The sequence below is a fragment of the Sycon ciliatum genome, chromosome 10, assembly GCF_964019385.1.
Source record: "Sycon ciliatum chromosome 10, ocSycCili1.1, whole genome shotgun sequence".
Classification (NCBI taxonomy): domain Eukaryota; kingdom Metazoa; phylum Porifera; class Calcarea; order Leucosolenida; family Sycettidae; genus Sycon; species Sycon ciliatum.
Genome location: NC_088652.1, coordinates 1,443,197 through 1,468,997, shown reverse-complemented (window position 1 = coordinate 1,468,997; position 25,801 = coordinate 1,443,197). Strand labels below are relative to the sequence as shown.

At 48.2% G+C, this 25,801-nt stretch overlaps 2 protein-coding genes across 2 annotated transcripts in view; one reads left to right on the top strand and one right to left on the bottom strand.

Moving 5' to 3' along the window:
* Positions 1-885: 885 nt before the first annotated feature.
* LOC135825908 (fibrillin-1-like) overlaps positions 886-25,801 on the top strand; it is a 289,285-nt gene continuing 264,369 nt past the window's right edge. Inside the window, exon 1 of the mRNA XM_065338544.1 lies at positions 886-905. The gene's annotated coding sequence lies outside the window, so the exon portion shown is untranslated. The remainder of the gene's footprint in view (positions 906-25,801) is intronic.
* LOC135826211 (uncharacterized) lies at positions 16,827-20,069 on the bottom strand. Its single transcript, XM_065338842.1, has 2 exons — positions 18,012-20,069; positions 16,827-17,846 (listed from the first exon to the last, which is right to left on the bottom strand). The coding sequence occupies exons 1-2, from the start codon at positions 20,067-20,069 to the stop codon at positions 16,827-16,829; spliced, it is 3,078 nt and encodes a 1,025-aa protein (XP_065194914.1).

Genomic DNA, 25,801 nt, shown 5'->3' with positions numbered 1-25,801 from the left:
AAGTGTTAAAAAAACAGTTTCGTAATAAGTATTCGCATGCAACGACGCAAATCCACACAATTCAGTAGACACTTCTTTTCTATCAAAAGTTTTCTTTCCCTTCTCTTCAGGATAGTACAGGGAATGTTGTAAATTAGTTTTTAACACTTTAATCATTTTAACACCTATGTTGAAGTGTTGACTTTTTTCTTTCTTTCATTCTCTATATAGTTATGTGTTTTTCTAATTTACAACATTCCCTGTACTATCCTGAAGAGAAGGGAGAGAAAACGTTTGATAGAAAGGAAGTGTCTACTGAATTGTGTGGATTTGCGTCGTTGCATGCGAATACTTGTTACAAAACTGTTTTCCCATCGCCTCCAAACTACTGTTTGAATTATTATTATTATTATTATTATTATTATCATTGTAGGTTATAATGCTTTTCTGCTATGGCAACCTCAAGCAAGCTTGGCTAGCCTTGGCATAAGTTGCTCTATGATGACGTGACAAAACGGTAAAGGCATGTGTAGGGCAGGACAAAGGGTCAAAGATGGGCTACCAGTTGTGTCGAGGAATACAAGCTGCAGGATAGTAAACACATGTGGGAAGGAGAATTGCGCACGCCATTATATGATATGCGGTATACACCTGTCTTGAATGTATTGCCAACTGTGTGCTTTACATTTAAAAATCCTGGAAGAACGGACCATCAGTGCAGATATGCTGTATGCTGTGGATGTTTGGATTACATTACACTTTGGATTCTGCTCATCTTGTCTTTTTCATTGACCTGTTCACAGATACGATTTGTTAATGTCCTGCAACTGGACCACATCAGCTCTACGGCTACCAACACTATAGTCAAGTATTGTGGTACTGAATATGCCTTATTCAACCCGACGACGACATGTGTTTCTTTGAATGTAAGTGATAGTGTTGTCCCTGCCCTTTTGGCACGTGTGTGCCCCTTTTGGCACGTGTGTGCCCCTTTTGGCACGTGCAGGTTGCGCATGCGTGCATGCTTATCGTGCGCATCCTGGTTGTTTTTGGGTGCCTTCTTCCGCGCGACGCTGCGCCGCTCGGCGGGCCCGACGCCTCTTGCGAGAGCGGCGGGACCGTCGGCGACGAGGCACCACTGGCGCTGGCGCTGCAGCCACCACCGGCGAGGAAGCGGACAGAAGGGAAACCTGACGCGGCGCTGGCGCGGCAGCCACCACCGGCGAGGAAGCGGACAGTAGGGAAGCCGGACGCATGTCTGCGGGAAGCGACTCGAAAAACGACCTCCACTCCTCGATGAGTTCCAACACCATGGCCGGGTCGGCGAGGGCAACACTAAGCAAGAAAGAAGGAAAAAAAAAGAAAAAGAGGAGAAAAAAAACAAACAACCAACTGGGAGTATCCATGGTAAACAATAGCTACATCACCAACCCCTCCACGAGAGGTCTAACTGACCCTCGTCAAGGGCCGCATAGCCCCCCGGGGGCAGGGCACACCTCCGCCGAGGACGTGGTGTCCCGGGCGGATGGGTGGGAGAAACCGGAGGACTCTGCGTCGGGGTCAACAACGGACTACCCGGCAATGAAGAATCAGGAGGATTCGGGGCCGGGGTATCCGGGGGACTACCCACCAAGGGAGGGGAACCCCGGTCACCAGCAGGAGGCACAACAACCGGAGATGGGGGAGGTGTGGGGAGGTAACCCGGGGGCTGAACCAACCCTGGGACTGACCTTGCAAATGAGGCCGGCAGAAACAGAGCGGGCCCACCCATGGAGGAAACCGCCGGTCTTTCAGGCGTGGCGGGCCCGGTAGCTGGAACCCCTGGGGGAACAACCACCTTACCCTGCACCACCCGCAACCTATCCGCATGCACAGTCAGGTGCTTAGCATGTCGGGGTGAAGGAGGAGGACCCACCCGGACAATCGCACACACAACTCCCTTCACCACTTCCACCTGCCAGGGGCCAGTCCACGGGCGGAACAGCTTAGGGTTGGACCCAGGGGGCGGAACAGCATGGAGCCAAACATAGTCCCCAGGTTGTACCGTGGGCAGTTTAGTCCGGCGATTGTACGCTGCCTTAGCCACTCTGTGGGCTACACCGAGGCGGTCACGTACAACGCCAAAAGCCCGACCCAAAGACGACCGAAGATTGGACACGTACACAGGCACAGGGGCTTCCATGGGGGTATTAGGTGTAGGTAAGAACAAGTCCAAGGGTAGACGGGCCTCCCTCCCAAACAGGACAAAATGGGGGGTAAACCCGGTAGAGCGGTGGACCCCCGTATTGTAGGCAAATTGTACCAGGGAAAGATGTTTGTCCCACGAGGCCTGATCACCCTCAACGTACGCCCGGAGAGCCACCTGAATAGTGCGATTGGCCCGCTCTACCAAGCCATCGGACTGAGGCCGGTACGGGGTCGTGCGGGATTTACACACCCCCAACAACTGACACAGGCATGACATAAGACGGCTCTCAAAATTTGGGCCCTGATCCGAGTGCAACTGGCTAGGGACACCAAACTTCATAAATACCCGTTCGACCAAAAGGTCCGCCACCGTCTCAGCTCTCATGTCCCGCAGGGGAAGAATTTCAACCCATTTAGAAAAATAGTCCCCAACCACTAGGATATATTTATTACCACGAGCAGTGAGAGGTAGGGGTCCCATGATATCCATGGCAATGACCTCAAACGGGGCACCCACACGCACAGTGCCGAGCGGGGCTTTTGCAGCCCTAGGCGGATCTTTGCCACGCTCGCACACTGTACAACATCTACAAAACACCGAGACATCGACCGACATTCCCGGCCAGTATGCGACTTTACGAAGACGAGCCAATGTGCGGTCTGAACCAAAATGGCCAGATGTTTGACCAGCATGCGCCTCGGCCAAAAATTGGTGGCGCAAAACCACCGGAACCGCTAACTGGCGAGCAAGCGATGGCAATGTGTCACGGTACAAAACACCGTCTACCATGGTCAGGGTCTCGGACTGAGTCAGCAGAGCACGAACTACAGGACTATCGCCATCCTGAACGGGCTGAGCGGCAGCCAACCGGTCTATCACGACCCGTAGCTCGGCATCATCGTGTTGAGCCTGGCGAATGTCACCAGCGGTAGGCGTACAAAACGACACTGCATTAACGGATAGATCAGTGTCAAACTGGCGACTTAATCCATCTGCATTCCCATGCTGCGCTCCTGGCCGGTGCTCCACGGTAAAGTGAAACTCCCCTAACGTGCTGAGCCAACGGGCAATTTGGAAAAGTATTATCACTCAAACCATCTACGTGGTCTCTGCTTTTTCCTTTTCCATTCCCTCGACCTATGAATTCCTTTCTGCCAGGACATTCAGCCAAAACGTGATGATTTCACCGAATGCTAGTTGCGGTAAAATAACAGGAATCCAGAGAAAAAGAGTTGATTAGGAAACTCGGGACAATGGTAATGGGGAATGATAATGTTGGAAGACGTGTCAGATATTGATTCGTATGTTGATTGAAGTCCTCATGAAAAATGTTGATTAGGAGACGAGAATCCTAAATTTATTTAACAAGAGGTGCACACACTAGTCCATTTCATGACACCAGAGGGACACCATGTGCTAGTTTTAGCTTTTTTTGTCATGCAACCGTCACCAGAAATCGTCGCCGCATGCTTGCTGCCCCATGCTTGCTGCCCCATGCTTGCTCCCCGCCCCTGTTCCTGACAAAACATTTACACAACTGTTATGTTCGATCTCTTCGTTGTCGGAACATATACAACCAAAAGACAAAGAAATAAAAACCACTTGAAAGGAAAAGGGGATACAGAACTCCGCAGTAGCCAGTACAAAGGTGGAGAGGTACACAGATGAAATCCAGTAGACTGGCGCCCGGCGGGCTAGCTACCTGTGCATAGATACTAGTAGTATTCGCTGTACGTACATACGCTACGAATGCATGGGTGTGCAAGAATGACTAGCACACGGTACAAGTTTGTGGCATTACATGCGCAGCAATAATGCGAACACAACATCCCCCCCCCCCCCCCCCTAAGTCAGCAGGAGAGGAATTAAACAACAAGATAAACAACCTCGACAGCACAGAGTATCAAATAAGCCGCCTGCTGCACGAACTTGCTGCGGACCTTGAGATCAAGAAGTCAGTCCACGTCTGCTTCTTTGACCTCTCCAAGGCCTTCGACCGCGTGTGGCACCGTGGCCTCTTCACAAGCTTGAACACCATGGCGTAAGGGGTGCAGCACTCCGCTGGTTTGAGGGCTACCTCCTGGGCCGGAGGCAGCGGGTCCGAATCGGAAGCGCAGCCTCCGACAGGCTCGACATCCCTGCAGGAGTCCCTCAGGGATCGGTACTTGGTCCGCAGCTATTCTTGATATACACGATAGACCTACCAGCAGCTTGCAACTCCCAAGCCACACGAAGCAGTCTCTTCCCCGACGACACCGCCTTAATCGCTAGCGACCACTCAGCAGCCGCGGCAGAGCGAGTGCTCCAGTCCAGTGTGGCTAAAGCCGCTACGTCGCTCGACACCTGGCACCTGACCGTCAGCAAAACGAAGACGGGCGTGATGACACTGTGCGGTCTCTTCCCCCTGACAATAACGGTGAGAGGCAAAACACTAAACAGAGTCCAGAGCCAGCGACACCTGGGTATCATCATTCAGGCCGTCCTGAAGTGGAATGCCCACATCCAGCACATCGAGAACAAAGTTGCGCGCACTCTCCACCTCTTGAGATGGATTCGTGGACGTCTTTCACCCACCGCCCTGTCAGCACTGTACACCACGTATATACGCCCAGTTATCGAACATGGTTCTCTGGCTATGTCAGCTACAAATGTTCAGCAACAAGATGCCCTCGAACGTCTCCAACGGCGGTCAGCAAAACTCTGCCTCCGACTCCCCCTCTTCAATCCTTGCCACCACAGTTCATTACTCCACCATGTCACTTGGCCAACCCTCTCATCCCACAGGAAGCTCAAGCAGCTACTCTTTGCACACACCATCGCTGTCAAACGATCCCCGCCACACATCCAGCTTGCGACCTCGGGCTACATCACCGAGCCACCAAGCCGAGAATTGAGGCGTCATCGAGTCTTTGCCCTCCCCACCACCCACCCGCCTTCAATGTTCACCCTTGTACTCCGCATGCACTCAGTACAACCACCTGTCACCACACTGTTACTCCCTCCGAGAAATAAATGGATTCAAAAGAGAAGTTACCCCGATCATAGTATCATCAATTTGCACATGCTCCAACCCCCGCTGTAGCCCAGCCTAGGTATAGTATTTTAATCAAGCTCTATTGCCTACCTGCCTTCGCAATGGATATACTTCCTGCTTTGTCCTTACTCAAATGACGCACCTAAACCACGGCTGCCATTAGCCACTATTTATCCCGGTTTATTGCACCCACTCTGATTGATAACAGTATAGTACTGTCTCTCTCTTATTGGCTACGGCGGCCATCGTGAGAATAAAGATAATAACAATAAAAAAACCTCATCAATCAAAATGGGAAAGAAAGAGAGAGAGAGAAAAGAGTGGACCTGCAAACCTTGGCGTAGTGACCCGTCTTCCCGCAGGCAGAGCAAGACTTGAGTCCCGCAGACAGAATGCTCGTGATATTGGCCTCCACAGAGTCCACACGATCGCTGAGATTGTTTGTGGGACCAGCTATGTACATACGGTCCGAATGCATGGCCAGCTATGTACATACGGTCCGAATGCATGGCCAGCTATGTACATACGGTCCGAATGCATGACCAGCTATGTACATACGGTCCGAATGCATGGCCAGTTATGTACACACGGTCCGAATGCATGGCCAGCTATGTATATACGGTCCGAATGCATGGCCAGCTATGTACATACGGTCCGAATGCATGACCAGCTATGTACATACGGTCCGAATGCATGGCCAGCTATGTACATACGGTCCGAATGCATGGCCAGCTATGTACATACGGTTCGAATGCATGGCCAGCTATGTACATTCGGTCCGAATGCATAAGAATGAGTACTACATCGTACAAGTCTGTGGCACTACATGCGCCGCAAAAATGCGTAAATAACAGCAATAACAGTCATCAACATGTTTAAAAGGAGGAGAGGTAAGTCTAGTTAAAAGGACCTGTGCCGATTTCTCCGACCTCTTTGTAACGGTTTCCGCAACTGCTTGATGACCCTGGTGTGGTAGTCCCACTTAAATTAGCAACGAACTTCCTGCCAGCGACAGGACCACAAAATGTCTCTGGGAATTGTGTGTTGCTTCCTACGTGGGAGCTCGTGCATTTCCTGCCGCATTTACTTCACTGAACCGTGACTTGACATGACTTACGACTGACTCATGACTGCCGTCCAGAGCGTCCCTCGTCATCAAGGATAATGACAACACTAGTGACAGGATTGTAATTTTATCAAGGTTAGAATAACACAAATTTCAAATACAACTAAAAATACTTCCTCCGCGTTATTACACTTGTCGCTTCCCAGAGCGATTTTTCAAATATATTTTATCCACTCAAAGGGCGAAGAAATCAGCTAGAACTTGAGGCAGAGCATTGTTGACGGACCAAACTTTAGTTTGTGGCCTCCCGCTTCTCTGCACTTGCGGCTAAGGTCAACGTCTTCATCAGAGTTTGAGGCAGACCGTTCAGCACTGCTGAACAAGATGTTTAAACTCAGGGCATAAAGCTTTGTTTTCAAGCGATCCATACCCCCCAGGTGACTGCAAACTATAGTCCATTTCAAAAAGATTAGCAATCAGGTTTTGGTCTTAAAAAGTACGAAGATAAGGGAAATTTGGACAACAAAGTACATAGAATGGCTTGTTAGGACACGGCAAATTGTTCTGTGAAGGTTTCGGAACAATTGGACCAGCCGTTAAGAAGTTAGAATTTCGGCCAGGTTTCCGGCCTTTTCCCATGGTTTACAATTTGCCCTGGATGTCAGTATCGATTTTTTTTATCAAAACCCACGATTTATCCTTTCCTTTTTGGCCTTGTGGTTATGAATGCTGTCTGCTGGCCATGAAGTTGTGAGTTCAAATCCCAAACTATCTTCAAGTCAAACTTTTTTTCATAGTTTTGGTGATCACGCTGGTACAAAAAGTACAAGCCAAAGAAGGTGGCTGCGCCAAACGACTTGTTGTTGTTGGAGCTCGCGTTTCCTGCCGAACTTACTGACACTTGACTGCTTCACGCCATGTGAACACACCCACAACACTGAAACGATGTGAGTGAACACGGAAGTCATTGCGCTGCAGCTACGTGTTGTTGAATACAACGGCACATCGATCGAACGATTTCTCTTCGAGAATTACATGTATTTCAGTATTTAAAGATCGCCAATTTATTTGAATTTAGGAGTCAACGCCGTCTTCTATCAGCTTTCACAGGTGTCTGCTTTTCTCAAAATGTCGTCGAAGCCACACTGATAGCTTTGTCAAGTCATGGCCTTGGGAATGAGTCTGTGTCGATGTCGTTTTCGTCACATCGTAAGAGTAAATTGCATCGCAGCTCAAAGAAATCGGGCACGAAACGAATTGGGACCCATCCCGCTCGTCAACATTTACCACACTTTCGACATGTCCTCTCTGACTCCATGTCGATACGAGGAAGAACTCGCTTGTTGTAAACCAGACGCGGATTATTTCTTCGAGTTCACAGTGAGTTTTTCCAGCCAGCTCTCGAGCGCGCATACGGTAAGACGGCAAACTCCCCGGGCGATCGCCAGGATTGCTAATCTTTTTGAAACTGACTGTAGCAATTTTCAAGTACACTGTAACAACTTTCCAGCTGGATAGGGTAAGCAGTTCCAAACCTTCTTTCCTTGGCAAGCGCTTCATTGATTCTATTTGTGTTTTCAGACCTGCTACCTTCGCAGCAACATGCGCCACACGTAGCGCATTTTAGGAATTTGATAACACTTTGTTCCTGCTGTTGTAGTTGTAAGTCTAACATTACTTCTCCATCACTGCATCAGCTCAACCGCCACCACTGGACTGCCTTTTTACACTCTTTTTATTGACGAATAACCAAGAACACGGAAAACGACTACATCTTGACAAGACGACAGACCAAATACTAGCTCACACAGTTTCGCGCATGCGCACAACACCACCAACCAATGACGCGTGTCCACAGCGACCAAGACGAAACAAACACGTGACACCAAATCTACCACACTGCCATCGTCAACTTCAGCATTTTGAATTCAGGAGAGATAAGAGGGTTCTTATACCTGAGCTTGCAGTCTTGATAAATGCCCAAGACTAGTGACAAATGTGGGCAGGCAAGAACACCAGAAAAAAGATACGTGTTCTGGGGCGAAATGGTGTGGAGTGCCATGAATTTGTTTGATGCGGAAGAGAGTTCCGAGACCACCACGGCTTCAGTAACAAGTATACACTGCGCAAGAAGGGTCCCACCAATGTTCAAAAACAGAAAACAGTGATTCCGACAGTCTGGCTGACTGACATGAGCAAGTCACAAACAAGATGTGCGAAGCACCAATTTTAGTGACGTGGAGGAAGTATAAATTACACGAACGAAGTGAGCGAACTATGTAACATTGTTGTCGCCTCTACGAGCAGTAACACTAAACAATTGCAACAACCACACATTATTTTTGTACACAGAGCTCAGCATTCTCCATACACAAAGCTCAACAGGCAAATGCAATTACCACTAAGGCCGCCCTTTGTTAATTCATTGTTTAACGTCCTTTTTTTCGCGAAAAGGTACGCGGGAGGGCGGAAAAAAACAAAAGCCCATTCCAAAAACTGGAAACCCCAATCAAACATTTTGACCAGTAAAGCATGTGATATATACAATATTTCTGGGTCTAACGGCACTTGCAGGCATGGAACAACACTCTTTGATGGTACATTGGAGCACATGCCTGATGAATCCAACAATACAGGTACATAGCATGGAGTTAGCATGTCATGAATTCATTACATCTGGATTTTTACTAGGACACACACCGCACGATATTTAAAAGCCAACAAAAAAAGAAAAAGAACACAAGACAAAGGCATGCCCGGGAGGCAAGATTATAAGTTTAAGGTCATGATCGGCACACTGTGAAACTACACAATCATGTATTTACAACTTCGCATATTATTGGTACTACTACTTTCTTGTTTTTTTTCCCGGTCGGAGGCAAAAAGGTACGCGGGCGCGGACGTTAAACAACGAAAAAAGAAAGGGTGGCCTAATCTTGACAATACTGAGAAAACAGTATCACTGTACAGCTCATGACTAGAGCAGAAGTGAAATACTCAATCCGTCGACAGAACTGTATTTGTGTGCAAGTATGTTTCTAAACATATCTTCGAGCTGATAAGGGTTTACCTTCTATTGATTCCACTTTATCGACTGGCCAGTCGCCTTGTCACCTCAGTTGTTTCACCCCTAAAGAAAGGGCTTCATCTTTCATTTACTGTTAGAGGCAGATGCAGTATTAGAGGCCAGACACTATCCAAGAGAGGGTTCTAATGGAACGAGTAGGGTGGATAGCCCAGAGGTGAGGCAAAATCTAAGGTGAGAACTGTGAATTGAGGCAAACTAGTGTTGTAACTGCCTTTCTCTACCTGCTCCCAGTCTCAGTTACGAAAACAATCTTACTGCAATCACATGCTTCATTTTCCTTGTATAGAACTGGCTTGCACAAACCACTACATGCCACTTCAAGGTTTTCAAACTTGAATGTTCTTATGCGTATCCTGTGTACTGATCCAACCAATTCTTATTCTGCACACCAGGTCACAACTATGCAGAGTACCAGCATTCAACAATTGCCTGACAAAGTCTTGACTACAGGGTTTTTTAGTAGTGATCCTACTCGCGTGGGTTTAATTCCACATCCAGTATTCAGTTATGAGCAATACCGGGCCCAGTATAATTACGACATCAGATGTGAGTAGGAAATCCTTCGCTTTTATTACTCATTTGCTGTTATCCTTTGGCAAGACTGTTCGTATTGAAGTGCACTGACTTCGTAGCTCGGGTGTGGAATAACTCCGTATGAGTGGCTGCTCCGGGAGAATCACCCCTCAAGTTGCCTCCTGTATGTGAACGGCTATCTATCCTTCCCATCCCCGTTATCTCTGTAGGGTTGTTCACAAATGCATCTCATAATAAGCAAAAAATAACAGACTTGGAGTGGCGATGTAATTTCCCTGTCAATCCGTCCCTTGGCACTGGTTCTCATACATGACCTCATACATGACCTCATACATGACCTCATACATGGTTTCTATTAACGACCCTGTGCATATGAGCCACGCCAAGCTAAAAAGTGGCTTAGCGTTTTGCCAACAAATCGAGAAAATCACCAAAACGTCACAATCGGCAAAATTCTACCTCTACAAAATATTCACTTTCGAGCACCCTTTGAAGTAAATAGTTGGCAAGTGGAGAAGAAGAAAGAGGCCTCGTTATTTATGAGCTACATTTCTTCAGTGTTCAGCGTTGTGGGGATTTCTCGGCGCTGCCAGAGATCGTAATGGAGCGTTCTAGAGAATGTGGAGGTGAGCAGGATGACACTCTATTTCCGTGTGCGCCCAACCCTACTTTACGAGGAAGACTCGCTCATTCATAGTGGCTGTGTTTCTCATCGTGGCCACGACTAGAGCGGCTAGTATAGCTATGGGGAGACGTCAACAAGCCGTCCGACTATCATTCTGACAAGCTGCCTAGTGAGTTGGCTGTTGCTGCGATGCTTCACTTTGTTTCGGCTACCTTCAAATGTTCATGACGTGGCGTACTGTATTCCAAAATCTCCTCATTTCAAGGCCAATAGTGCCACACGACGAAGCGATGCATTGACTCTACCTGCTAACATATCGTCCCGTGGTGCCTTCTACCACTACCTACACCTGGGAAGGAAAATGACATGGACTAGAACCGACAAAGAATCAGTGCCGCCTTTTAGCCATGTGCAGTCTGCTAGACCTACGTGCAAGGGACCAATGGAGCTCGATCTCTAGCACAACACTACCAGCTACATGAAAGGATTAATTCATGCTGGCGTAGGTGATCGGAGAGAGTATGACGGACTGTCTTGGTCAGATACCACGTTTCCCAACCCAGTAAAAATATAGTCACCGACTCACAACACCAGTGAAGTACATGAAAATTCGTGTTGTGTGATGAAATGACATGAGATACATAGATCAAACATTTCTTCTTTCTTAGATCTTCAAATTAGAACCTAAGTGCTCGTTCTTCTTGTATTGCTTCCACACCTGCTAAGCTTTGTCTCCACTTGGTGTCCCATGTTTTTTTGGAGTTATTATCATTAGTTTCACTGATATCAGGCATACTGTGCCATGTGTGCAATGTATGCCTATTTATGGCACATAATACATTTCAGATGGGCACCAAAATTGCCTTGATGGAAATTGGATAGGTAGACATCACTTTGGCATGAAAAAAGAAATTTCCAAAAATTATGCCCAAGCCACCTTTTTGCTTGGCTCGGCTCATACCGTATTTTTCCGGTTGTGAGTCGACCTTTTACGACTAAACAAAGAAGGAGAAAGGGTGGGGGTCGACTTACAACCGCAGACCATCTGGTAAAAGGAGAGAGATTGCTCTCGCGCGCCTTCGCTCTCCTTATTGTCTTTGTGGTCCACTTCACAACAATAACACACACAGAAGTCTCTGCTGTGAGCACGGTGGCTCGGCAATGGCTTTATTATTGATATTATTATATCTCTAAGAAAGGGTTTGCTCCCCACACCGGAGCTCGCGCTATTCCGCCGACTTTACTTGACACTTGACTGACTCACGACTGCCATCCAGAGCACACGAGAAGTCCATCGAACCTTCGACTCGGCAAACCTGCAAGAAAGCACCACTCCCTGCTCAATACACAGTGTTTCGGGGAATTCACCCCTCATCAGTTGAGCTTGAGTAGGCTGAGGAAGATTGTGCCTGAAGAGCACCACTTATATAGTGCTATAGTGCTCTCCAGGCACAAACATCACCAGGGATACAAACTTACAGAGACGCTCCGTTTCCAGCGCGACAAACACCTCGTGAACACCAGATAGCAGCGTGAGTCAGTGTCGCTCCTGGACGGTGAGACAGACGTCGAGGACCCTCGGTCATTCGCAACGCTGTCACCTCCAAACCAACTAGTCGCAAGCCCGCGCTGGGCACAACAGTACGAAGTAGTGGTTGCGACTTCGGCGATAATTTGTAAGAAAGGGTTTGCTCCCCACACCGGAGCTCGCGCTATTCCGCCGACTTTACTTGACACTTGAACAAGAAAAATCTATCCGGATACAGGGGTCGACCTATAACCGGGGTCGAAAAAATACGGTAATTATTTCCTGCTCTTGTAGCAGTTGAGCACTCTTGCGTGGGGTAGTGCCTTTGCTGTTTGCTTTATGCAGAGCTCACTGACTTGTCAGTTTGAGCACTCTGGCAAGGTACGTTCGGGCCTGATTGGAAATTTTTATTTCCATTGCTATCAGGTTTGGCCTCATTTCCTCTGTGCTGCGCTGACGAGTCCACAAAGGACGAAACAGTTCTGTCCGCAGATTGAGTAATTATTTATATATATAATTACCGTATTTTTTCGACCCCGGTTATAGGTCGACCCCTGTATCCGGAGGTCTCAATTCTGCGTTTTAAAGTTTTTACCCATCGAAGCACTACCAACCACGCCCTGCTACAAACACATCAACAAATCATGTGTACACATGGTGCACTCATGCATGCAGGGCAGGTCATTTTTTGTAAGATTCTGATAGTTCCCGGTTCAATGATAAGTCGAATCCCGGTTGCTGACCTTCGTGTAAGAAAAATCCAGGAGAGTGAACAATCACTCTCGCTATCCTCTCAAGGAGAGTGGTGGGAGAGCAGTTCATAGTGATGCGGATGCGCTCGAAATTCTCAAGGCGCGCGACGAAAAATGCGCCCTAAAAGAAGGTACGCTTTCCAACGGCCAAAGAGAGTTGGAAAGCTGGTGCATGGTGTCTTTGTGGGTAACTAACTTGAACATTTGGGCTCAGGCAAAATCGCACCGATTTTGGGATTTCCCCACAACTTTTTGCGTCAGCAAAAATGTTGTGCTGGACCGCATTCCCAGTAGCCTGTCAGTAGCCATACAATCTGAAGCTGTATAATTATAACCATACAATGGCCCACGACGCACACACCACCCCTACGTTTTTTAACTAAAATAGAAAAGCAGTCGTAACTGCAACAGCCACGTGGCCAATAAGAAAAACAAATACGATATATCGATAAACACACACCCAGAAGTCAGGGGTGGGAGGGTGGGATACAAACTGCACCAACGAAAAGCCACTGGCCGTTGGAAAGCGTACCTTCTTTTAGGGCGCATTTTTCGTCGCGCGCCTTGAGAATTTCGAGCGCATCCGCATCACTATGAAGTTCTGAAAACACTCAATATTTCGTAACTCGGCTTTCCCTGAACGGAATCGAGTAATCGAAAGAACTATTCGCATTAGAAAGATCTCAGCTGTCGGCTCCAACAAATCGGAAGTCGATCCGAGGTCCAATAGTGGAGTTACGGCACTCGCAAGGTATTTTACGTACCGTTGCAAATTTTCACTTCCGCACTTGGGCGGCAATCATAGATTCATAGTATTTTTGCATAAAGCCTAGGATTTCCCTCTGTTGCGTGACAGTCCGGGCATGCATAGACCTGTGTGACGCCAGGCACAGGTCTTTAGCGGTCAGCTACAGAAGAAAGGAGCGCTCTACGATGAATACTATTACTACAAAAATAGCGAATTGTCTCAATTCCCCATTGCATGTGCCATTGTCTCTGATGAAGGGAAACTAAAGCTGTGGTCCGAACAGCTTTCATTTGTAGTGCGTATTGAATCCGATTGCGGTATGGCAAGATATTGAAAAAAACCCGTATTGTGCTCGCCTTGGATAGATAAGGCGAGCAACTTTTTTTGGGGGGGGGGAGGGGGGGGGGAACAAGTAATAATTACCGTAATTTTTCGAACCCGGTTATAGGTCGACCCCTGTATCCGGATAGATTTTTCTTGTTCAAGTGTTAAACGTTGTGCTCTGTGATGTCTACCTTCACAGTCATGCACAAACACTCACCTCATGAATCGCTCGTCAAGCTGAAATCACAGCTCCCTTACCTCCAGCTCAACGCTCGGACTATCTAGTGCGTCGTGGAGATTTGCAAGTACTGTACGGGTCGTCGTCGTCGTTCAAAATAAAATCTGGCAAAGAACGGCGTCTGATTTGAACCATACAGGCTGTCGTGCTGCCCTCGCGAAGTCCTAGAGAGAAGGCGGCTGTCATGATCGACTTCTCTTTAGAAAATAGCCAGGCAGCGGAGGGGAAGAGAGATGAGCTTGCAAAAGCAAGAGAGTCGATCCCAAGAAAAAATATTTGTTACCAGCGCCAAGAGCAGCGACGAGGAGGACCGAAAAAAGTATGAACCTTTCCTTGGACAATAAATTCCTCATAGCTAGTTGTCATTCTATGCCTTACCTTCCATCGTACCAAGTTTTATCACTTCAAGTGCACGCGTTGATGTCCAAAGTCTAAGTTCAAATTGTCAAAAGATAAGCGACAATATTGCTGACGCGGACCAAGTAATAGCCGAATCAAGTCCGGGAAGGGTAAGTGTGGGAGGGTGGTCTAGTTGAGGGAGAGACTATTTCTGTTTTCAAGATATTGGGTTTCAGACGCCATGACAACATCCATTTATGAACAACATTGATTCCATTCTGAAGCTTCGTACACAGGTTTGCAATGATTATAATGAAGGAGTCATACGGTAATTATAATGAAGGAGTCAAAAGTGTGACAAATGTAAAGTTTAACGATTTGCAAAACTTCTCCGCTACATGTACGCAGAGCTTAGCGACCCTGCCATCACACGCCCGTCTCTTGCATCTTTTGTACTTCCTCCGCGTCATTAAAATTTGTTACTTCCCAGAGCGAGTTTTAAAATTTTGTCCACTCGAAGGGCAAAGAAATCAGCTAAAAATCGAGTCAGAGCATTGTCGACCCACCAAGCTTTAGTTTGTGGCCTCTGCTTCGCTGCACTTGCAGCTAAGGTCGACGTCTTCATCAGAGTTTGAGCCAGGCACTTCAGCATTCAACAATACGTTGAAGAAGCCGCGCGTTCAAATTCAGGTCAAGAAACTTCATTTTCAAGCGATCCATGCCTCCAGGTGGCAGGTGATGATGGCAAACTAGCATTTTTCAAGTCCACTGTAACGACTTTCCAGCGGTTCCGTATCTTCTTTCCTTGGCAAGCTCTTCGCTGATTTTGCTGGTGTTTTCAGACCTGCTACCTTCACAGCAACATGCGCCACACGTAGTGATTTTTTTCGGAATCCGAGAACACTTTGTTCTTGCCATCGTCAACTTCAGCATTTCGAATTCAGGAGAGATTCTTATACCCGAACTTTTCAATCTTGATAAATGCCCACGCGAGCGATGTGGGATGGCATGAACTCCAGAAAAACGATTCGCGCTCTGGGGCGGAATGGTGAGGAGTGCGATGAATTTGTTTGGTGCAGAAGAGAGCTCCGAGAGCACAACGGCTTCAGTCACAAGTAGACATTGCGCAGGAAAGGTCGCAGCAATGTTCGACCACAGAAAACAGTGATTCCGACAGTCTGACTAAGACGAGCACATCACAAACATTGCGATGTGCGAAGCGACAATTTTAATGACGCGGAGGAAGTATGAGATGAGAGAAGAAATAGCACACCAGCAATATTTCTAGAGCAACGATAGATTTTTCTTGTTCAAGTGTTAAACGTTGTGCTCTGTGATGTCTACCTTCACAGTCATGCACAAACACTCACCTCATGAATCGCTCGTCAAGCTGAAATCACAGCTCCCTTACCTCCAGCTCAACGCTCGGACTATCTAGTGCGTCGTGGAGATTTGCAAGTACTGTACGCGTCGTCGTCGTCGTTCAAAATAAAATCTGGCAAAGAACGGCGTCTGATTTGAACCATACAGGCTGTCGTGCTGCCCTCGCGAAGTTCTAGAGAGAAGGCGGCTGTCATGATCGACTTCTCTTTAGAAAATAGCCAGGCAGCGGAGGGGAAGAGAGATGAGCTTGCAAAAGCAAGAGAGTCGATCCCAAGAAAAAAATATTTGTCACCAGCGCCAAGAGCAGCGACGAGGAGGACCGAAAAAAGTATGAACCCTTCCTCGGACAATAAATTCCTCATAGCTAGTTGTCATTCTATGCCTAAAGCCCGATTCACAATACAACTTTCTGACGCGACACTCGATTTGCGACAGTTGCGACAAGAAACTGCCTGTCGCGAGCTGTCGCAAGCTGTCGCGAGCTGTCGCAATGCACCTGTCGCAGAAGTTGAAGAAAGTTCAACTTTTGCGACATGCGACACGCGACATACACAAATGGAGTACAGTTTCGACCCTGGGTGCACGTGCAGTGCATGTGCATAGTACTACTTGTGCATGAGGATGTCGCAAACATGAAGAATATTGTGAACCGTGTGTCGCTGTCGCAGCTCGTCGCATGTGTCGCAAGTCGCATGTCGCGTCGCAGAAAGTTGTATTGTGAATCGGCCTTTACCGTCCATCGTACCAAGTTTTATCACTTCAAGTGCACGCGTTGATGTCCAAAGTCTAAGTTCAAATTGTCAAAAGATAAGCGACAATATTGCTGACGCGGACCAAGTAATATTAACATTGTAGATACGCACAGGCATTTGGGTGTTGTATTTGACTCGCAATTGTCCTGGAATTCTCACGTAGATTTTGTATGCAACAAAGTTAGCAAATCTGTAGGTTGCCTGATGTCTCACTGCTCCCACTTGTCCCCCGAATGTATTCGTCTCTTTTATAAATGCTGCCTCATTCCTATCTTTCTGTATGGCGCCACTGCTTCAGTGTGGCGATCTGCATAGACGAGGAACTCCCACCCTTGACATGAGAAGAGGTCAGCACTAACGGACTCGAATGGGAGAGTGGGGCGACGATCTTCGGTAACACGGATGGGCTCCTTGCATTGGGATGGGGCATGCAGCCGGCACATCTCACAACTGCGGACTGTGTTAGCGATGTCGTTAGAGATGTTCGGCCAGAACACAATTTGGCGGGCACGACCTTGAGCACGGGTGAGACCTTGGTGTGCTGCATGCAGGTCCTGGAGGACACGAGAACGTAGGGCACGAGGAACGACAACATGTTGGCCCTTAAGGACGAGATCACTGTCCACAGAGAGGTGCTCACGGACTGTCAAGTACGGCTTGACAGCAGGGTCGGCATTAGCCGAATTGGTCGGGAAACCATGACGAACGGCGTGCACGAGTGCTTGATAATCAGGGTCAGCTCGCGCAGCTTCTAGTAGCTCGCTGAAGTGGAGATCGACGCTATGGCCGTCATCATCTTGACGTAGGCACGCGCGAACAGCGGGCGCACTGAGGGCTGGATTCTCGCCAAATTCTTCATCACTGTGAGGCGTGTCAACTGGATGCAGAGAGAGAGCGTCGGCAAAGGCATTGTCGGTGCCTTTGCGCCATTTGGCAACGAACTGGTACGGGCGCAGCTTCAGTGTTAAACGCTGCAATCGGGGGTTCTCGATCTGGTCAAGAGAATACGAGTTCAGGATCGGGATTAATGGGCGATGATCAGTACAGAGCTCAAACGGTGCACCGGACAAGAACAGGGAACACTTGTGTACGGCCCATACAGCTGCTAGCAGCTCAAGCTCGTTGACTGCGTAGCGTGTTTCAGCGTCCGAGAGAAAGCGACTGCCACATTGAAGCAGGCGCCACTTGTCGTCTTGGAGTTGCCAAAGTGCGTACCCGAGGCCGTTCAGGACTGAAGCGTCTGTCTCAAGCCGGAGTGCATTGCCGTGCTGAAAGAACGATAGCACAGATGGGGAGACGAGTTCTGCCTTTGTAGCATCGAATGCTGCAGTGTGGACGGAGTCCCAGACAAACTCATTGGATGTCTTCAGGAGCGGTCATAGAGGTGCCGCCAGCTCCGCGAGTCGTGGCGTGAAGACGCTGCACTGGTTGACCAGGCCGAGAAAGGAACGCAAGTCGGTGCGATTGCTGGGTGTGCTGAAGTTCTGAATGGCTGACGTCTTGGCGGGGTCCACAGTGTAGCCGTCAGAGGACACGGTGAAGCCACAGAATTCAACAGTGCTGGCAGCAAAGGTGAACTTCTTGGCGCTGAGAGTAATACCATGAGCACGGGCTCTCTGCAAGACTGCACGGACGTGGACGAGGTGGTCATCGAAGCTTACATTGTGAACGAGACCATCGTCAACGATTTTGAAGAAGTTCTGCAAGCCATCGAATGCAGAGTCAGTCCGACGGTTGAATTCATCACCGGCCGACACCAGGCCTTGCGGGTTGCGGCAGAATCTGTATCGGCCCCATGGGGTGATGAACGTGGTTAGGGCTTTGGCGTCCTCAGTCAATGGGATTTGCCAATAGCCATGACTTGCGTCAAGGGTGGTGAAATACGTGGCAGGACCCATGGCAGAGAGACATTCGCGGGCGTTGCGCATAGGGTGTGTTGGCCGTTTGACTTGGCGGTTCAGTGTCTGCAGGTCGACAGTCAGCCGCTTCTCAGTTGAGCCCTTCTTGTCAACAATGACTATTGGGTGGCACCAATCAGACGGGTCGGACACAGTTTCAACGATGCCTTCAGAGACCATGTCATCCAGCTGAGCTTTGACCTTCTCGCGGTAAGCATAGGCGATCGGGTGGGCAGTGTACACACGGTGAGGCTTGGCATCGGGTTCAAGAACGATGTCCATCGGGGGCCCAGACATTGGTTTGAGAGTACTGTCGTCAAATACGTCGGAAAACTCCTCTAGCAATTGTGATCGGATTTTCACGAGGTCTGTCGGGCTGGGCGTACGAGGAGCGCTCACACGTGCGACTTGCTGGGGCCAGCCAGGCGGCAAGAAGTTTAGCGCTCTCAATGAGGAACGTGACAGCAGTGCGTCGTCAAGACCGTCAAAAACATGGAGCACGCTGTCATGTGATTGGTCATTGACCTGGAGAGTGACACAAATCTTGCCGACAGTTACGAGCTTGTCGCCACTCGCTGTCCGGACGTCGTCAAAGTCACTGTCGAGATTCTCAACGAATCCGCCGAGCAGGGAAAGTTGCCGGATGCCAATTGCATCGATGTCACTCCCAGTGTCCGGGATCCATTGAAGCTGCACTGGCTGTGGTTCCGTGCATAACTTTGTTGCAAGTCGAACAGTGTCGGAGCCGGACTCCTGCGTGCGCCGGACCTTCAACATGCCAATCTGAGTTTGCTTCTTGCGTTTCGGGCACATTGATTGGAAATGGCCAGCAACTTTGCATCCGTTGCACAATTTCCCAATGGCTGGACATGCAGACTTGGTGTGCGGGGAACGACCACAGTTTGGACATTTAACTGGTGCTTTCGGAGCAGCAGAGGACTTATTAAAGGAGTTAGCGGCAGACTGTCGCTTCTGCTGCTGGTACGCGGACTTCCGTGCGGCGTTGACATGCGCCGCCTGCCCAGGAATGTTGTGGGAGGTGTCAGACGCTGCTTCCTCCGCACGGCAAAGTTTGATGGCTGCATCCAGGGTCAGGTCTGGTGTGGCAAGCAACTTGTGTCGGGTTTCCTCGTTGGATATTCCGACGACAATGCGGTCACGCAGTACATCATGTGTGACTTTTTGTAGGATGGACTTGCACACTCCGCATATTTGGCCCGAACATGTAGTGCATAGTGATAAGTCCGGAAAATCACATGCATTATACGACTCTCTCAGGGAGGTGTAAAACGCGTCAAACGGCTCAGCTCTGGACTGCTTACGATTGTAAAATGCTAGTCTGTCCAACAAAGGATTATGTAAACGTCGCAAATACTTTTTGACTGCGGCGATGATAACATGAACATCGTCGTTTGCACCGATGGGGATGATACCCTCGCGGAGAAAGCGGCGGAGGTCCTCGTCAAACGCTTGACGAAGGGCGCTCACTCTGGTGTTCAAGCCATGGGAAGCAAGTTGCTGGCACGCTGAATAGTCGTCCCAGGCTTCTTCCCATGTGGCGAAATCAGCCAAAGACGCAGTAGAAAGCAACATTGGACGATCCACAGACAGCGGCTTTGGTGTTGGTGCGGATGTGAGTGTCGAGCGTGTAGACGTTGGGGCTAAACCCGTGGGCTGTTGTTGTTGCTGTTGGAGACTTTTCAAAGTGTCTTGAAACAGTTTGGACAATTGTTGTTCTCTGGCCTAGGCAGCTTGCATCTGCGCTGCGACTAACTTAGTGAGAGCAGCGACTCCAGAGAGTTCGGCTTGGCCATCGCCGTCCGACATTTCGAAACAGGTTCGACACGAACAAAATGCAAATTTGAAAATTCCGGCCTGCGCGTAACACAACGAGGTGCAAACACAGGGTACGAAAAACCGGCAGCAACAAAACAGGTAGAATATGTTCACTGTGCCATGTGATGTCTACCTTCACAGTCATGCACAAACACTCAAGGACACAGGTTGAGGTTTGGAAGAATACAATTAGATACAAGTGTGAAGAAGACAGGTAAGAACAGACAACCAGGTCAAGCCAAGCATGCACTTCAGGCGACTAGTCCAAGATGGCGCATGCTGGTTGTGACGTAATACACAGGCAAAATATATGACGTAATAGTCACGTGATAAGACATGAGCATCATATCACATCATGCTCCATACGAGATTCTCTTATAGTAGCCCAGCCGATAGTGTACAAGTGACGTGCGTAACAGGCATTGTGTGAAAATACTCTAATCTGTATCTTTCAAGGAAACGTGGAACGGGAACGCTATTCAGGTGTCCTGTACTGACTAGCAGTTGACATACTTCACTGTCTACATATTCTTTGACCTTGTTGCTGTGGGACAAAGCTCATGCTCATCTTCGGTTTGCATTCCAGTCGATCTTAGGACATTTCCTAACCTGAGCCTTCCGGGTTGTAGCTTGGTGTCAGGACGTTGAATGTCTCAGAATTTATAAGAAAGAAAAAGGACGAAGGAAGTACAAGTTACGCTATAATGTCCACTAACACCACCAGTTACTAAACAATCAGCTTATGCGATAATATTGCACGACACTGACCGACGATACTGACGTTCTACAACTAACTGGAGTGCACATCCTAGATGTGCTAGAGCTGTTAGCCAGTTAGTTGTAGAATGTCAGTACCGTCGGTCAGTGTCGTGCAATGTTATCGCACGAGCTGATTGTTTACTAACTGGTGGTGTTAGTGGACATTGTAGAGATACTTGTAGTTCCTTGGTCCTTTTTCTTTCTTATAAATTATACCTTGGCTCTCCATCCGAGTCCATTCCTGCACACCTGATGAGCTGTCCTTATCTACCCGGCGAAACGATCGTCGTGTGAAACTGCTGCTTGCTATTGCTGCTTATTGGCCATTACTGTTATAGTGTAAGTACAGTACTGTTTCACTGAGGTGTTCGGTTTTACATGATTCTTGTTTGCATAGCGTCCCCTTTCATGTTTTGATCTTCGCATCTTTTGAGCCACACACGTTGTGTGGGATGTTGCTTTGCGTCCTTGAATCGTGGTTTGACCGTATTGTCCAATGGTCTTGCCAGTATCGTTATCGACATGCATGAACATCCGCCACCGTCCTTCACAGCTGAGACTTTCAGCTCATGCTTATCTTGGTTGCGCTCACCTTCCCCTCCTTATGTCATTTCTATAACTTAGAACTTTCCAAGTTGGAAGGCTGTTGGAGTGCGCATCCAAGATGTGCTAGAGCTGTTAGCCAGTTAGTTGTAGAACGTCAGTAACTGGTGGTGTTAGTCCACATTATAGCGTAACTTGTAGTTGGTCCTTTTCTTTCTTGTAAATTAAGCCATGGCTCTCCATCCGAGTCTCAGTATTCCTTGTTAGTTTTGTGCCATGTTGTCCCACTAGCTGATTGTATATGACCTGGTTACATTGGTGGACAGTTTGTCATAACTCATTTAAACAGCTTAACAGAGTTTAACGGAATATCTCCCGAGTGGAGAATTAAAGCTGTTTTTTTCTTCTTTTTTTTCAGATGGCCTGTTTGGAGCTGTGGCTGGCTTACCCAGTAATAAATCCGTCAATATCGCTCGATACAATGCACTTACTCACCCAAGCATTATAGAGTTGCCAGAAGACGAGAGACAACGCATTTTCAAACAGATCCACCAAGCAAATACCTTCAATTGGCAAAGATGTGAGTGACTTTGTTGTGTGTTTGACTTAATGTTCATAATGTCCAGGCAGAGAGAGAAGCTTATGATTCACGTTTCGCATGATTTGCGCTCCCATGTTGTGCCGCTCACTGTAGTACTATTAGGCGGATACAAGAGTGCAATTCACAATAATGGTCTATATTGGTATGTGCATGTGTGGTGTGGGGTGTGACAGAGGGCTGGGATCATTTCCGTGTGTATGTATGATACCAGGTGCATAACACTGTATCAAATTTCGAAGGCAAAGCAACTAGGCTGTTGCAAAGTGCTCACCGTCAGCGTTCAATACTATTTCCACATCCCTACAAAGCGATAGGGGTAATAAAAGAGACAAAGACAACATGCAAAGACAAGAACAGGAGTAGTAGGTGCTACAAGAGCTGTGCTGGTCAGGTGCAGTGCACTCCTCCCACCATTCCGGTCTCGGAATCAACATGGACTGTGCGGGCCAAGGGGGTATACTATGAATGATAGACTTATGAGAGCATCTGAAAAATGCAACAGAAATGGGAAAGAGAAGATCAAAAAATAACAAAAGCAAATAATATAGGTTGATCATGCTTCAGCTTACGTAGGTCCCTGAAAGTCTTAGAGAGAGAAAGAGAGAGAGAGAGAGAGAGATTTATAAAGACAGGTAGAGAGAGAGAGAGAGAGAGAGAGAGAGAGAGAGAGAGAGAGAGAGAGAGAGAGAGAGACAGAGAGACAGAGAGACAGAGAGACAGAGAGAGACAGAGAGAGACAGAGAGAGAGACAGAGACAGAGAGAGACAGAGAGAGAGACAGAGAGAGACAGAGAGAGACAGAGAGACAGACCGAGACAGACAGACAGAGAGAGAGAGACAGAGACAGAGAGAGACAGAGAGAGACAGAGAGAGACAGAGAGAGACAGAGAGAGACAGAGAGAGACAGAGAGAGACAGAGAGAGACAGAGAGAGACAGAGAGAGACAGAGAGAGACAGAGAGAGACAGAGAGAGACAGAGAGAGACAGAGAGAGACAGATAGAGACCGAGAGAGACAGAGAGAGAGACAGACAGAGACCGAGAGAGACAGAGAGAGAGATACAGCGAGAGAGAGACACACACACACACACAGACAGAGAGAGACAGAGGGAGAGCGAGAGGGAGAATTATCAGTGGCACTAGTTGTTGTCCATTGCCCAAAGCCAGTGCTTGTGGCGCAAATGCCTGTGAACATTCGGTTTGAACGCCTGCATTTTCTTATCCTGGATGTTGGTGGGCATATCTGCTGGAAGGCTGTTCCACACTTCCACGAGGCAGAAGGGAAATGACCGGCGGATGTGGTTAGGGGCACTGTGTGGGAGGTCAAGCTTCAGGTAGGCAGGGTGGTGGCTGGCGTCGAGCTGTCGTATAGTCTTGGGGTGAGGCCGTGGCGGTTCCGGAGGTGGAAGCATTGCGGCAAGTTGTGCTGAGCCATCAGTGGAGCGTAGCTTGTACAGGTGCGTGATGCCATCAACCGAGCGGCGCAGACTGAGGGAGTCCAGGAGGATGCCTGGGCCGATGATGTCCAGAGCGCTCCTCTGGACTCGATCTAGCTGATCGAGATGGGTCTGGCAGGCACCCATCCAGACCAATGGGGCATACTCCAGGACTGCCCGTATGAAGCCTTTGTACATAGCCAGGCGGCCGGCCCGAGGCAGGCCGTGGGCAGCTCGTCGGAGAAAGCACAGTCGTTTGCTTGCACAGACTGCAACAGTGCGGAGGTTGTTGCGGAATGACAACTTTCTTAATGAAGTGATACCCCCGACACAAACTGCACAAACAAGTGTGACATTCTTTTAAAGTTTACTTTTGGCTGACCGGTTTCACTACTAGGTGTAGATCATCAGAGTCCTTCTTTTTTCTTAATGAAGTGATACCCCCGACACAAACTGCACAAACAAGTGTGACATTCTTTTAAAGTTTACTTTTGGCTGACCGGTTTCACTACTAGGTGTAGATCATCAGAGTCCGGGTCCAGCGCTGGGGTTTCTGATCTCGTGCTGATCACCAGTTGCTGCGATTTCTGTGGCTCGAAGCGGATGCACCACGATTCTCCCCACAGGTAGAGGCGGTCAAGAGCCCCCTGGAGCTTGTTTCTGAGGTTTGATTGGAAGTGGGTGAAAACCTGAAAAGAAGGTGCCCGATATTGTCCTGAAGTACCGAGTGACTTCACGCCGGACTTGACTTGCACTTGTACATTCGTCGTCAAAAACAAAGTCAAGCCTGTGGGCTGGTTGACCAAGCCAGTAGCTAGCTGTTCCGATGTACGGTGCACGATTGCCTTGTGAACTTCGCCACAGATGGGTGTGTCGTACAGAAGGAGAATACCACAGAGTGATCGGTTGTTTGATCATCGTCTGAATCTTGACCCAGCTCAGGCACGACATCTCGCGTGATCCCAGTGGCGTAAAATTCCTCGTCGTGAGTATTGAGCAGAAGAGCATAGTCAGGCAGAAGCCCGCTGGCCTCCTGAATAATAAATCACCATTCAGTATCCATTGTCAATCTCAAGAGGTGACAAGTGACAAGATCAGCGTGCTTTGCGTGCCAATGTGGCACACAATATATCCTGGCAAAAAACGAGCATTTCTCAAAACGGATAATCTTCACCGAAGGTCGAATCTCGCAGAAAACCGGCCGCATTCGCAGTCGTAAACGAATGAATATCCGTTCGTTCGTTAACAGAAAGAATATTCGGATAGTCAATATTCGTATTCTTTTCACGCTAGCTTTCACCTTTTTGACTTCTTACACGAGGATCTTAGTTTTATTTTCTGAGCACGAAAGTATGTCGTGAAGGCGGTTCATCTGACGATGCTGCTGAAGAGATGACGAGCTCCGACGTCGTTCATTTCAGAGCCACGTGGGCAGCACGGCGGCAACATTCGATTCAAGAGAGCTGGTCGTTTCCTACACTGTCACTCGCCATCATGACTTGTCTCTGCATTGACTCATGACTGATATGCGGAGTGCACGAAAAGTGCGAGCTCCTGTTTTGCGAGCTCCTGTGTTGGTAGCAAGCAATTTTCTTCACCACCTCCAATACTGTAAGAGATTCTTTACAAGGCTTGCTGAGTTCTCCGAACTTTGGAAATGGTCAACACTTGGTGATTCCCCTTGTTCGACTTGTACAAACTACTGCAAAAAATAGTATCCGTGTCTCCAGGCATGATCAAAGAAGGTCATGCGCGTCCTCTGGGTCTCTCAAGGCATTGGCTTGTTTTGTGTTGAACTCTCAAAACATCATACATTGGATAAAAAGGAGAAGGACAAAATGTCGTGAGTCATGACAAATTGTCCACCAAAGTAACCGTAATTGTGTTGCATTGTTTAAAAAACCCCAAAAAAACCCAAAGTAACCACATCATTATACAGTAAGCGAGTGTGACAACAAGGCACTGAACTGACAGGGTGTTCTGAGGCATTCAATGACCTAACCCCTAGTTCAAACCTATCTACGAAGCTCAAATCAAACATTTCCAACTGTGAAGGGACAGAGTAGGTAAGATGCAATGAGGGTAACGAATGTGAAACAAGGATGAGAGCACAAGCTATGTCACACGGCAACAAAGAATGCTAAACATTACTG

Excerpts from the sequence above, each read along its gene's own strand:
- LOC135826211 (XM_065338842.1), bottom strand. The coding sequence starts at position 20,069 with ATGTTGCTTTCTACTGCGTCTTTGGCTGATTTCGCCACATGGGAAGAA. Across the intron at positions 17,847-18,011 it reads TGCGTTCCTTTCTCGGCCTG|CACGGCAATGCACTCCGGCT; the intron begins GTCAACCAGTGC and ends TCGTTCTTTCAG.